Source organism: Penicillium manginii (assembly GCF_028828005.1).
Source record: "Penicillium manginii strain IBT 31320 chromosome Unknown utg000002l:1.0-5564898.0:1.0-5567710.0, whole genome shotgun sequence".
Taxonomy (NCBI): Eukaryota; Fungi; Ascomycota; class Eurotiomycetes; order Eurotiales; family Aspergillaceae; genus Penicillium; species Penicillium manginii.
This window is the reverse complement of record NW_026643103.1, coordinates 500,247-514,151: the sequence shown is the minus strand read 5'-3', so window position 1 is coordinate 514,151 and position 13,905 is coordinate 500,247. Positions and strand designations below refer to the sequence as shown.

At 47.8% G+C, this 13,905-nt stretch overlaps 8 protein-coding genes across 8 annotated transcripts; 4 read left to right on the top strand and 4 right to left on the bottom strand.

Annotated features, from left to right (window-relative positions):
• Positions 1-1,785: 1,785 nt before the first annotated feature.
• Positions 1,786-2,697, bottom strand: N7533_001480 (enoyl-CoA hydratase/isomerase family protein; the record flags this gene model as incomplete). The annotated part of the gene is made up of 2 exons (XM_057098130.1): positions 1,786-2,287; positions 2,375-2,697. The coding sequence occupies 2 exons, from the start codon at positions 2,695-2,697 to the stop codon at positions 1,786-1,788; spliced, it is 825 nt and encodes a 274-aa protein (XP_056963266.1).
• Positions 2,698-3,755: 1,058 nt separating this feature from the next.
• On the bottom strand, positions 3,756-4,148 carry N7533_001479 (uncharacterized protein; the record flags this gene model as incomplete). Its single annotated transcript, XM_057098129.1, has 1 exon — positions 3,756-4,148. One exon carries the CDS (start codon positions 4,146-4,148, stop codon positions 3,756-3,758), a length of 393 nt encoding a protein of 130 aa, XP_056963265.1.
• Positions 4,149-5,894: 1,746 nt separating this feature from the next.
• Positions 5,895-7,086, top strand: N7533_001478 (uncharacterized protein; the record flags this gene model as incomplete). Its single annotated transcript, XM_057098128.1, is given in 3 exon segments — positions 5,895-6,217; positions 6,229-6,328; positions 6,787-7,086. Coding segments are annotated over 3 exon segments (723 nt in total), but the record flags the coding sequence as incomplete, so codon positions are not given.
• A 74-nt stretch (positions 7,087-7,160) lies between these two features.
• N7533_001477 (transcription initiation factor TFIID subunit 7 family protein) lies at positions 7,161-8,612 on the bottom strand (the record flags this gene model as incomplete). Its single annotated transcript, XM_057098127.1, has 1 exon — positions 7,161-8,612. The coding sequence occupies one exon, from the start codon at positions 8,610-8,612 to the stop codon at positions 7,161-7,163; it is 1,452 nt and encodes a 483-aa protein (XP_056963263.1).
• A 299-nt stretch (positions 8,613-8,911) lies between these two features.
• On the top strand, positions 8,912-9,562 carry N7533_001476 (Bromodomain associated domain protein; the record flags this gene model as incomplete). Its single annotated transcript, XM_057098126.1, has 1 exon — positions 8,912-9,562. One exon carries the CDS (start codon positions 8,912-8,914, stop codon positions 9,560-9,562), a length of 651 nt encoding a protein of 216 aa, XP_056963262.1.
• An 81-nt stretch (positions 9,563-9,643) lies between these two features.
• On the top strand, positions 9,644-9,910 carry N7533_001475 (uncharacterized protein; the record flags this gene model as incomplete). Its single annotated transcript, XM_057098125.1, has 1 exon — positions 9,644-9,910. One exon carries the CDS (start codon positions 9,644-9,646, stop codon positions 9,908-9,910), a length of 267 nt encoding a protein of 88 aa, XP_056963261.1.
• A 788-nt stretch (positions 9,911-10,698) lies between these two features.
• On the bottom strand, positions 10,699-11,412 carry N7533_001474 (uncharacterized protein; the record flags this gene model as incomplete). Its single annotated transcript, XM_057098124.1, has 1 exon — positions 10,699-11,412. One exon carries the CDS (start codon positions 11,410-11,412, stop codon positions 10,699-10,701), a length of 714 nt encoding a protein of 237 aa, XP_056963260.1.
• Positions 11,413-11,987: 575 nt separating this feature from the next.
• On the top strand, positions 11,988-12,536 carry N7533_001473 (LysM peptidoglycan-binding domain-containing protein; the record flags this gene model as incomplete). The annotated part of the gene is made up of 3 exons (XM_057098123.1): positions 11,988-12,089; positions 12,150-12,447; positions 12,511-12,536. 3 exons carry the CDS (start codon positions 11,988-11,990, stop codon positions 12,534-12,536), a joined length of 426 nt encoding a protein of 141 aa, XP_056963259.1.
• Between the last annotated feature and the right edge of the window lie 1,369 nt (positions 12,537-13,905).

The window sequence follows — 13,905 nt, the reverse complement described above, 5'->3', positions numbered from 1 at the left end:
TTGATGCCCCTTGCTGAGCCATCCCGAGTGGTCTCGATATCTGTACCAGCGAGTATTCAACCCAGCCTTTTCCCACTCCAGATTTTTGGACAGTGAACTTTCTAGAGCGTTGTGTTTATATGCCGGAAATCGAATCATCATGCACCTGTTTTTAAGCCACCAGAGCCTCTCCCACAATTTCTTTTCCTTCCGAACGATGCCCTGGAATAGGAAGAAATGGTGAATGTCACGAGTTCGTTGATATTGCACTGCACCTGGTAGCGCTGATTTCGCTCGATAGTAGACTTTCTGCCAATTGATTTCAAGTTTTTCACTGGAAAGGAGCTTTGTCTCATCTTGAAGTAGGAAGTTTAAGTATCCAACCTCTCCATCCAGCCAAAATCTGCTTTTCCAAAACGACTGTGACTTCAATATATCTCTTGCTGAATAGGTTGCGGGTGAAACTGAGCACAAGCTCAAGGCATCTCGGACAGAAAGAAACTTTACAATGACAAATAAAATGTCGAAGTTAAAACGGGAGAAGATATCTCTCGGACTCCGAGACGATACCAACCCGAAAGTGAGACATTCGAGGATATTTCTCTCGACATTTCTCAGAGGCGAGGGCAACTTTGCAAAAGCTCGGTTGAAATTTGCCATTCCATATCTTTGAATATGGTTATTGAGGTTTCCTGTCAGATGGAAAACCAACAGGTCTTTCTTGCGCCCGAAACCTTTCCTATCCCATATTTGCATTCCAGGGACACTTTCCAAGGCCCATCCTAGAGTAGTACCTAGGTCTGCAGGTGTACGGTCTTCTTTAGATGCTATAGATATGCAGACCTCGAAGACTCAAATTAGACTTATTTTCCCTGGTTCAAAGTAGTTCATAAAATCATGCCAGCAGTTATAGTGGAATATGAACGCCAGCTGAGGCCCGCGGGCCGCTCCGAGAACCATGTCAGGCCAGTTTTTCTGAAGCTCTTGGTCATATTTTCGCTCCTCCCATGTCGATAGAAAGACTGTACCGTGCCTCTGATATACTATAAAGATGAACTTTCAATTAATCCATGGCTATTCATGGTGATCACCGGCAACCTTGGAAGATACTCACAACCCGGCCAAGTGGTCCAATGATCTGAAACTTCAGATCCAACCCCTTCATCCTTATCCCACGCCCATATATTGGAACTACCGCAGAAATGGCAACGATTGCAGGACATGATGCGATTCGTCAGAACGATCTGCAATATGGAGTTGGGAAAACTGTTTGAGTAGTAGCATGGATGGTATGCGAAAACAACATTGGATCGAGTATAAGGGTCATCATTGCATACTTCGCAATCAAATAATTTGATCTTATTGTAAGACCGCTACCTAGGTACACTTCACAAATCTAGCGTCCACATGAGATAATTAACCTTGGAATTCCCTTCAATTTCCGTCTAATTGTGGGGCTATCTAGTACTATGGAACCGTGAATAGAGGTGTCACCGCATTGTGAACCTTGGAAATTCCAACCTTAGAATAAAGAGTATTTACTAATTAGTATGATAGCAACTAGTAGCATATTAGCCTTACGAGGTACTTTTTCTAGCATATACCTACCTACTAGGTATCCGCTATTTCAAACCATCCGATGAGTCACTATTGAACCTTTGAAGAAGCCGTATCCATCAGGCCCTTCAATTTTAGGTTTCTAGGACCAACTTATCAATACTAGTATTGCATGTTATATTTACACATTCTATTTCAAAATTTACAGCTCGGGCTCGTAGAGCACCTTCAAGTTCCAAGTAACTTCCCTTAAAGCTTAGCCTTGCTGTTCTTCTCCCACGCCTCGACAGCCCGCGAACTCTTTTCCAGCAGGTCTCCCTTCTTCTCCTCCACTCGATCGCGCCAGGCCAAGTTGCCAATATGATCATCGATACCATTCAACACACGCGAGTACATCTCCTCCTTCATGACACCATAGATACCTGTATCAGCTTTGTTCAGGATTTTCCGATCGCGAATCAAAGCAAGAGTCTCATCAAGTCCACCCAGCGCATCGACAATCCCCGCTTGCAAGGAATCTCTGCCGCCAAAGCGACGCGCCTCGAGAACCACATTCCGGAACGTGGTGGGAACCAGCTTCTCGCGGAAAATGCTCATCATGGGCGTTTGGAGCGGGACTCCGAACTCAAGCTCATTTACGCAGAGGAATCCCTTGTCGGGATTTTGTACGCGATAATCATGGTACATGGCAAACATGAAGCCGCCTGCAAATGCATGCCCATTGAGCAGGCAGACAGTGGGCATGGGGAAGCTAACGAGCTTGGTTAGATCACGGCTCTCTGTCCGGAGGCGGGGGAAGGAGGGACAAGGAACAAGGAACAAGGAGCAAGGAACATACGTCAAAAATCGTCGGAACAACTGCCATAGCCACTTATCCAGGAACCCCTCGGTGCTCGCCACAACATCCAGGTCCAACCCATTGCTGTAGAACTTGGTAATACCACTGGTCGTGATTACAACACCCTTCGGGTAGCGGTGCTCAATAATGTCAAGAGCGAGAATCATCGCATCAATGAATGAGGGCGTCAGCCGATTATCCTTTGGCGAAGTGAATGTGAGAAGATAGACATTCTGCTTGTCTTGGCCCTGTCCAACTGTGGGGTTGGTGCAGACGATGGAGCCGCCGGTTGAGGCGATCGGGACGGTGAACAGGTTGGCCATGACGAGGACTATGTTGGTGGGTGCAAGGATGAAGCTGGAATTTCTCGGAGAAAGCTACTTTAAGAGCTCGTGATCTAGCTCAGCACTTCACGGTGATTCGGGGCTCTCGGAAGATCGAATTATAATCAAAGCTCCGCGGCATCACATGCTAGTGCTGACATAATGTAATGTGAACATGAGCCTGACCACGATCACATTCGAGATAATGCTTTGTATTGGAAAAAATAAGTCAGGAAGTTATAGAAAATAAGCCTAAATGAGGGCATTTAATTTCTATGAAGGGGGCAGCTGGGCTCATTGTTCAAGTTTCGGGTCTACTATCCAGGATCAGCATCATGATGCCCGCGTCGGATCCAGGGATGTACTAGTATGCAGTAGATGGAGTTTCGGAGGATATACAACTCTAAGGTCATTGTGGTTGCCAATGTGTACTAAAATGTGTGTGTTTCTCGCCGGCAATTTCAATTTGGAGCTCACCAGAAATAAAGTTACTTGGGTAGCTACTGACTAGTATCCATGAGAAGCGGCCGAGGGTTTGTAAAAGGGCTTTCACGACCCTGCTCATCTCTTACGTCTTCCCTACATTTAATATGACAGATCCTTTCTAGGCAACCTTTACTCGCAGTCTTTTCGATCAAGTGTAGCTGACGCTTTACCTGTTGCGGTCTAAAGAGACAGGCTTTTCCAGTGAACGCAGGAATGAATCGTTTACCATGTCTAATACGTTTGTTCAAGGTGCTATTTCCACGATGTATGTGAAGAAAACACAGTCCTAGTGTCATCAATTCTAGACCCTGACCAGATGTGAAAGTCTATATGTAGTAAGCATACAAACTCTCTTGTAAATTATAATGATCGACTCTACACGGTTGGGCAACTTGGACTCGTAATATAACTAAATGGCTTTAAATTGGCTATATGATATCATACATTCGCCTTGAAATACCCACTTCATCGCCTCTGCATTCGCATTACGGTATGGGGAAAAACTTCACCGAAGGCAAAAAACCCGTACCGAGGCCAATATCCCATGAACGATGATATATCTCCCTTCTGACCTAGACCCTTATGCAGGCGATTTCAAGGCTCGCCGTCGCATAATTGGCTTGGGAAGGTGACAACGATTGGTCCTCCATACCGTCTTGCACAACGGCAAGCACTTCGCCAGCCGGGCCGTAGATTGTGCACGACATTCCAGAGGCTCCATTCCGGAGAACTCTGTTGGATTGACGGTTTGGTGCAACCGACGTGAGATCTCCGATGGATCGTTCTTTATTATCGAGGGGAGATCTGGCAGGCACAGGGTTGCTGGCGGATCCGATTGTAGTGTAAAATGTGACCTTTGCACTGTTCGAATCGTCCAAGGCGGAGGTTTGGGTTGTTTGACGGGTGTCGATTGAACGGGCAAAGGTAGCTGCCACGAGATAGATGAGCGCAATGAGGGCCTTCATGATAGATACCAGTATACGATATTTTTCAGAATCTCAAAGGGATTTGGCTCAAGTCCGACTTCAACCTTCCAAGGAAGTTGCTTTCAAGTTATGAGAAGCTTGGAACGAACACTGCTAGTAGTGAAAAAGTAGTAGCTTCCGAAGAGCGTTATTCTTCTGCTATATATACTCCTCCTTCTTGAACCGCCTTGTACTCCAGTGGCTTCTAGTATTCACCTGGCACAACTGGGCGCCCACTGTGAATCTAAATTTGTGAGTTGAGGGCAAATTGTCAGTTTGACCCTGTACCATGGCCAGTGTGATGTTTCAGTTGCAGTTTCCATCAATCGGATCCTCAATTTATCCTAATTGCCGAGCTGCGAACAAAAGCGAAATTCCTGGGGTTTTAATTTACTGATAGCTCCGGAAGTCGTTCAAGTTGAGTTCTAAAATCTACTTGTAGCACAAGGATGAAGGTTCAAGTTGAAGAAAGCTTTCTACCCATTCTCAAGGTTGAATTTTGTATCAGGATTGATTTAGTAGTATTACTAGGCCAGCTGATCGACCCTTTCATCGTAATGTATCAATTCGAATTCATCAGGAAGTCACCGTGACTAAAGGACATATGGCGCAATAGAGTTCGTCGTATACAACTGGGGCTATACTATCTATGCTGAAAATCATTAAACATGGAGTATCCGAGCTTATGTAGACGAAATTTAAAGCGCAAGCCAGGGAAAAATGTTTTCTAGTAAGGACCATGGTTTTGAGGCCATGTGCTTGATTTTCCAAATCAAAGCTAACAGCTCAGATTTGAGACACAAATGATGGTACCTTGATGTTCCTTTCCTGATATTCCAACTTGGCCGGCAGCCCATGCAAATTACCCCGTGTGACACCAGGACAAATACTTTAATTGTACCTCTCATTGAATAATGAGTGACAAATTTGGGACTTTGTGAGTGTAGAAATGACCGTATTCAGTGAGAGAAAGAGATCTTGATTCGGCACAATTAGTCAACGAAAACTTGACATGTACTCAAGGATTGGGCAGAATGAATGGACTATCATCGAGAGGTATTTTCCAACAAAAGGGCGGTTTTATCAAAATCGTGTCCTCGAATTCGCTAATTCGACATTTTAAAACACATGTGTAGCCTTTCTGTTGACAGATCTGAGTCAGGTCACCCATGTGAGGTTTCACGTAATCTGAATGCAGCCTTCGCTCTACAATTTTTGACTGCTTGTCACTTCTCGCTCTACGCATATAGCAAGGGAGGACCTGGTGGATAGTGATATTCATTGACGAATCATAATATTGCAGAGTTGGTGGCCCCGCGAGATTCAAAGATGCCGGAGGGTCAATTGAGGGGGGGGTTCATCGGATTCGAGCTGGATTGCCGATGATTCGAGGATCAGGAATTTCGGCACATCTCCTGATCACTGCGTGCAAATAGAAGCGAGACATGAGGCTAACTTTGAGTTCCCTGGAGGTCCGGTGGGGATATCTACGGCAAAGTTGGTAGTTATATATCTCAACGTGCCCTGTTCCCCCACTGGCATCGAATAGATGATGAGATGTTTAGAATCTTCAATTTAGTACGTATCATATTTATTATTACCAGTGTAGTTCGGAGATGAAGCTATAGAAAATTCAGTTATGGAATGACGACATGCAACCATCAAAGTAGAACGGTTGAGACAAATGGCATCGTCTCAAAAGGAATTCGTCTTTGTCTTCCTTGCCTCCTTTGCTATTCCAATTAGATCAAACGAGTCCAGCTCGTACTTGACAAAAATGATTCATATTCCTTCAAATACGCCCAGCCAGCGCAGCCTCCTAGGGATGCAGCTTATGAGCAATCTTCGAACCCGGTGTCACAGACCTCACAAAAGCAGCGCATTCCCGTACAACATGCCCGTCATTACGGGCATGCCACCGCTTCAGTTACGAGAACTGCCGAGTGGAAGCCGTCCAGCGACAATGCTCAAGCCCAGCTCACCATAGAGCAAGAACGGAAGAGACGGAGGATGCAAAACGCCCCTGAGACCGACTTGGAGTACGAGGCAGAACAACAGCCCTCCCAAGTGTACATCGCAGACTCAGTGGCGAAGAAAGGACTGGGGTGCAGAAGATCCAGACCGGTGCCCATGCCGGCGCTGTCGGAAGCGCAGAGCGATCTGGACACCCTGAGATAATGGTACAATGTTAAATGTTGACGAAGTCGAATTACAATCCACGATGTTGTCTGGTATGTTGACACACAAGGGATCGATCAAAGTCACGAGTGGGAAGTTCGTCACGGTCTTTGGAACTGTTTTGTCCATGGGGATTCTGTCATATCCTTCAAAGCAAGATAAGAGTTCGAGTTGGTGCTTATGAACGATGCGGAACTCTGATAAGTCATCGCCATCCTTGCCTGGTCGGTAGCGCTGAACCTCTTTGGCGTTGGGCCCATCCAGCCATCGTAGATATGCCTGAGATGGTGCTAACCCTTCAAGGAAATGACAGGCTCGTTCATGAAATTGGCTATACTGCAAGTCCTTTGGATCACCGTGTGAGAATGATACGTTGAACGCAAGGAATCGCTCATTGGCTGATCGGGAGTTCATTTCGCGATAACTTCTGGGAGTGTTGGAGAGAGAAAGTTGAAAGCAGAGCACGCAAGGAAGGGATAGTGGCCTGCCGAGTGTGGGAGCCTTGGGCTTAGGACATCTCAGCCTGCTGTATTCATCTTCTGGTTTCTGGGGGGAGGAAGACGTGGCGGCGAATATAAACCGCAAGAGCGAAAGCCATGACAGGAAATTGGACGAAAGGGCAGGGCAGAATCACGTGCAACCTGACTATAGAGTGGCGGAAAGGGAGGCTGTTAGTCAACAGAAGCTCAAACAGAATGAGGAGATGGATGTCCAACAAGTCGGAAGGACAGCAACAGGTGGCCTAGTCGTGGATAGGTAGCCATGTGAAGATATAGTCGCTTCAATATGCAGTTATTGCGAGATTGCTAGTCTTGCATGAGAGCTTGAAGATCATCAGATGTCGGTGTCGCCAGGGAGGCCGGCAGAGACCTTCTTCAATTCAAGATCCTTCTTCAGCTCCTGGATTCGTCGGCTCATCTTCTGTCGCAGAATGGCGTTCTGCACCTTCTCCCATTGTGCTGTTTCGTTTTTGATCAGGTTTTCCAACTCGGCGATCTCCTCTCGATGCTGCTGGAGCAGTTGTTGCTGTTCGACTTGATCGTCGTCCAAATCCTCATCTTCATCAGAAACATCACTCTCTCCTGATGAATAACCTTGTCCAGCCGGGGTGGAAGGTTTAGGTGCCGATGCCCCCACTTGTTCGGGGCCTCCATTCGGGGTTGGGGGGGGTTGATCGTCATCACCGTCGCCTGCGAGAGCAGCCTCAAGTTCACCGGCGAGTTCGTCATCGAAGTCATCCATGAGCTCATCCTCCACTTCACCTTCGGCATCCTGCTCTTCATCGTATTCCTCATCGTAGTCATCATTGTTGAGGAAAGACTCCCCGCGGTTCAAGGAGGAGGCGTCAACCACCTCGAATCGCGGAGGGAAAACCGACTCTTCATCTTGAGCGACCAGATCCTCAACTGATTTCTCGACTTGCTCGATGGTGCGTGCGCTGAGGCGGTCACGGAATCTGCGCTTGCGAACCCAGCGTAGCGGCGGTGCTAGACCATGGGGATATTGAAGAGTCTTGGTGTCTGGTTGTAAGACTTCCTGGGGCAGCTCGTGCTTCATAGCTTCTTCCTCGTTGGCCACTGGGCCCAAGATAAGGAGCATCTGAGAAATATCGGCTGATTTATACCACCCCCGACGATCCCAACTCTTCATGCCCTCGGTGATGGTGGGAAGGTCGACCATGGCGGCGGCATATTGCTTGTCGCGGATTTTGAGGATTGCACGTCGTGCGTCACGGGTCAGAGGTTTGAAGGAGAATTCGGACTTGTCAAACTTCCTCTCCGTGATGGCTTGACGAAGGTATTCGCAGTCGTCGCCGGGCAACATTCGTAGGATAAACTGCTCTTCGATCGCTGGGTCTGCTTCCGTATCCGACGCTTCTGAATCATATCCCACGCCGACCGGTCGGACCTGTACTGTTTGCTTATTCTTGATGCGAATAGATTGGAGGGCGGGTTTCTTGGAGGGGTTGAGCTTGAGTCGCTTAGGTCCGAGCTGGATGGTCGGCGTGGGTTCGGGCTGCGCGATGTTCTCGGCAGGTCGCTTTTTCGTTGAAACTTTCTTCTTCTTTGGTTTCTCCTTTTCAGCAAGAGTGGGTTCGGGTTGAGGCTTGCGACCAATCTTCAAGGTGATTTTGCGCTGGGGCTCGGCGGGGGATGCTGTAGCTGGTGCTGTTGGAGCTGGAGCTGGCGCCGGAGCTGGGGTGGATGTGGATGCCGAGTCTGCTGGAGGTTGTGACGGTTTCTTGCCGAACTTCAGCTTGAGCATGGGTCGCGGATGATCCGACATGATGGGAAGGAATGCGCGTAGCCCTTGCGCAAGAGAAGGTGGAGGGGAGGGAGGAGGTTGATGTGAAGGGGAAGTTGGCAAGGGAAGAGAGTTGAAAGTAGTTGGGGAAGGTCAGCGCGCGGTGAGTCCGCAAATTCCTCCCCTTCCACCTTCACTTCTTCACTTCTTCACTTCACCTCCTTCACTCAACACCAACACCCTCAATATCGTGCGATATCCTTGACTTAAACGACGATTCAATTCTCACTTTCGCTTCAAATCTGCTCCTTTCGTCCTATCCATTACTCCCAACTCCCGCGATGTCGGGCCACAACCTACACAATGCTCTCCTCCGACCTCCAATAATTCAAATCTTACGCGCCCAAGGCTTTCATTCAACGCGTCCTTCCGTCCTAGAATCTATCTCCGATCTTACCGCGCGATACATGATGATCCTTGCCTCCGCCACCGCTCAGCACGCCGCAAATGCTCATCCCGAAGACCCCATCCCGGAGCTGGAAGATGTCTACCAAGCCCTCCAAGATGCCGGCGCGATTCGACCACAGTTGAGAGAGTGGGAAGAAGAGTGGACCAACGAAGAAGACATGCGTGGCTTGGACTCTTTCCTCGGATGGATCACCGGTCCAGCGCACCGCGAGATTCGTCGCATTGCTGGATTCGTCCCCAGTGAGGGCGACATGGTGGATCCCGATGCGGTCGAGAAGGAGGATTATCTGACTGCGCTGAAGAAGAAGCACAGTAAGACTGGCGAAGAGTCTCGCTATGCCGGTACTGTTCTTGGTAAGAGTGGAGAGGAACATCCAGTCGTGATTGAAGGTGGCGCACCTAGCATTCGTGAATGGGGTGTACAGGTCAGAAATCGCGTCGTTGATGGCGGTGACGGTGATTCTTCCGGCGTTAGTAGCGCTCCCAGTCACCTCACCGATGATGACGATGCGATGGAAGGTTGAGGGCCTTCGGGTTGAAGGTCCCCTTTGACCGGGCCTTCCGGTATATTATACACATCTCATCCACACTGTCAATCGCCGCTCATGGCTTCCCGCATCAGTCTCGGAGATCAGCTTCCAACTCCGACCATGTTAATTGGATTAACTACGGTAAACCCATGGTCGACTGATACCTCAGACCCTCCGAGTCCCAACTCGAATGGCGATTACCTGCCATGGAATCACGATACATCGCTTGGAAATAGCATGGGCTGTGCAACACTGCGCGAGGATCATATCAATGTGACTTCCGAGAAGCTCCCGGATATTCGTCTACAGCCTATCTATGTTCAATCACAAGAACCAGCGTGACCTATCGCTCAATGCAGCACGAAGGGCGGAATCTTATAAAACATCATGGATGGCTATCCAATATCTCCCAACCATTTCATCACAAACTGTGCCCTAGATTGAGGCGCAGCTGATCTCAGCAGAATTGCAACCAGAATAATAGAATAATTTTCATTATATCAATTCAATTTGAACCACTATACAGAATTTATAAGCTCATTTGTATGTATACTAACAACATTCGCGTAGTAGTTACGTAGTAGTTAGATGGTAGATTACACTATCCAGTTCCAGCATCAGGAGAAAAGATTCGCTCCTCACCCAATCAAACACTATTCACCATTTCTACTATTGCTCCATGACCATTTTCAGCATACCTAGGTAGTGATGAAGTTGTTTGACGAGCGACCGAATCCCCGAATCCGCAAGACCAAAGTCCTGTTTCCACCAGCCCACCTCAAAATCATCACCTAGGCATTTGGAGGAGTGTCTAAGGCGATTGACTCGAATTATTCATCCGATATCAATTCTCTTCGGAGGCGCAGGCTCGAATCCTGTAGCTGTCGAATTCTTTTTGTTGACCTGATCCTCTGAGATCTATTATAGATTTCCGTATCCTGAAAGGGGAGTGGGTTCAAATCCTACTCTTATCATAATTTTAATTTATCTTTACAACTGACATCTGTGACTTAGGGGTAAATTTAAGAAAAGGCCCTTTCAGAGTTACTTTTAAGCTAAGTTTAATCAGTAATACCTACTAAGTCGCTTCCTTAGGTCCTTCTAGATTATTGGTGTAATAGAGACCCTAATCAGACAAGAAAGAACCCCAAAGCCCCAACTGCGGCGAGCAAGCATGAGATGCCAGCGACAGCTAGTTGATGCGCCGCATTATCTTTACCTTCCGGACAATCGGATGGTCGATCTATCCCTTTGCATAAGTCGGATTTCAAAGAGGCCTCCGTGCTTGCGACAATTGTCTTGTCGATATGGACTCTGTCGATATGGACTCGGCAAGGATCCGGCGTGGGTGTTGGGGTGGACAACGCCACGACTGCGCAGGTGCTGTTGGTGTAATCACCGCCAGACCATCTCACCCCCATCGGGACTTCCATGGTTTTGTCTGTCAGATTGTTCGCCATGCCGTATTCCTCCGGGCATGTCTTGTTGGCTGTTGCAGCAATGAGATCCACCTTAGGGGCTGAATCTTGAAGAGTGAACCAGGTGGACCAACTTGAAGAGTTATTGATCATATTGGCACTGAGAGGATGATTTTCGAAGGCGTCCTCGTCGCAACTTTGCCAGCTTAGGCTCCACCTCACCCTCAAGCGCCGTTCTTCCTTGAAATAACCGTAGTAGTGATATGCGTAGAAAGTGTCCTGCTCAGTACAGTTGGTCCAGCTTAAATCATGAAACAGGGTGTGAGAGTTAGTCTCATTATCCAAATTCCAAAATCTATAGGTAATTCTAGGATTCAGATATCTGGCGCGCTCGGCATTCTGGAAAGCAAAAACAATGGAAACCATTCCGTCGGCGAATATGTCACATTGCGGGAGAAAACGAGGTCCACTTCCAGGATGTCAGAAGCGTTTATTATGGTGCCTATGCACAAAGCGAGCAGCCAGCTCGTTTGGTAAAAGCGTATGTTATGGGCAGGTCGGATTTTCAAGAGTGGCGAGGGCCGGGAAGTCGAAGAGGAGGAAGACAACTCGCAGATTATCTTAAGACGATGAGCTTGCGAGCATAGATTCCTACTTGATAATGAAGGGCGAAGGAAAAAGAGAGAGGGGGCTATGATGTGTTAATAACCCCAGGTCTAACAACCACTACTAGTAGTAGGTAATAGTAGTAGTATTAGGGCCACAAAAGCTGTTCAAGTTATACTATAAACCTCACAGGACCAGGCCGAACTTGAAGATGCACAGAGATCATTGAGTTCAAAATAAAACCTTAGGTTTCGAAACTCACCTGGCAACTTGAAATAATCCTTTGCCCACCTGCACATTTCCAATTTGGACATCAGTATGTGACTATCGATTTACTAATGTAATACTCTCTGGCGTTTTTACCACCTATATAGCTCAAAACTAAGTCCAGCACAATGCGCCTCACAGCTATTCTTGCCACCGGAGCAATCCCAGCTACGGCTGCAGCTCTGACCCCCCACGCTGTTAACTGCGATTTTTGCATCAATGCTGATGCCGTGGATACATGCTCGAGCTTTGCTAGCAACTGGGGACTATCAGTTGACAATCTAAAGTAGCTGAATCCTGGTATCTCCTGCCCTGATCTTGATGTCAGCAAGTCATACTGTGTTATAGGCACTGTCACGGAGGAACCATCCTGCACCACTTCCACGACGACGACGAAATCAACCATAACCAGCGAGTCTACCACCACCACAGTGACCGACCCCAGCAACAGCCCCACCATGCTCGGGGCTGCAAGCAATTTTGATGGATTCTACCAGGTCTCATCAGGCGATCAGTGCGACACCATTGCCGCGAAATACGGTATCTTCAAAGCCCAGTTCAAGAGCTGGAGCAGCCAAGTCGACGCCAGTAGGTCTTCAATTTTTTTTCCAATATTCTTTCCACCCTAAAGCTATATTTACATATCCATAGCATTCTCCAACCTTTGGCTGGACTAATATGTCGGTGTGCACGTTTTCGGCGCAACCTATGGCTAGCATACTATATCTGTGTTGGTGTTTAGGCAGTCCTTTCCTTGCCTCGTAGGGATGTGATGAAGTATGTCATATGTGTATGAGTGGTCATCATAATGCTTCAAAAGGACCGAGGAAAGGTTGGTAGTCTAAGAATCCCTGTTATGTTGCGTGATACCATGTACTGACAACCTTGGAAACTTCACATCTACTAGTGTTAATTACTACATAGTACGAAATAACATGACTAAATACTGATCATTCGACAAGGCTATCAACAAAATACAACTTGAAGTAGATCAATCAGACTATTGGTCATATCACCTACCATAGCTTTGTGAAGATCCACAGCTTGAAGACGTAGAATTACAAGGTTGGCGGGCATCAGTGGCTAGGGATCGTCGCAGCAGACCGGAAGCATGTTGAAGAATATGCAAGACATGGGACGACAAGCTATTTTCAGAGGAACAGGGACAACCGGCAGGCATGGACGAAGCCGAAGGAAATTCTCAACGAATATGGCAAACCTCTGGAGCTTCGTGACATCGCTCGTAAGGACATCGCAACTATCTAGCGTCTCTCGGAGCTCCCCGTAATTGAGCATATCCGCACTGTGAGGAACTTACTGGTGGAAAGCTGCTGCAAGTCTGTGTACTATAGCTTTAGGAGACGACCCGAATACATTCATTCAGCTATCGACACACTACTATTTGGTCAACACTGCTTAAAGGTACCTGTACTCCGTAAATATCCAGCCCTAACTGTAACTCTAATGGGACCGCCACCCGCCTTGGCCAGGCCGACTTGGCACTTTGGGCCGACTTGGCTCTTCAACCACACCGAAGTACACTTGACATTTTATATCTAATATCCACTGGCAGCTGACCACCTCTCGTCGGGATGGGGTATCGGCAATTGGCACTCCAGCGGGTCCCTGGTGGTCCCTGAAGCGAGGATCTCGGTCTGGCCACCACCCATCGGCTCAGGATCTGCCGACCATTACTAGCTTCATCGGGGATCTCCACGAATCCCATGCTGCCATGGTTTCGGCCTGTCTCCATTTTCCCGGCAATCCCGTGGCTTTAACTACCGCTGTCATCCACTCAAGGGTAATCCTCGGCTTATCCTTGGCCGATAATCCCGTACAACACTGGTTGACACTTGCACCCCGGACATTTCAACTCCACCGATCCACTTGACTCACCCCCAGACCAATTATCCCCATACCCCGGAACTGACCGATCCCTAATGGAGATAACGCGCGGGGTCTCCAGATTCTCTCCCCTATACATATTCCAACCCCCCTCGCTATTGCACGGCCCCCCTCAGAGAACTGTAGAAATTCTTTCTCGAT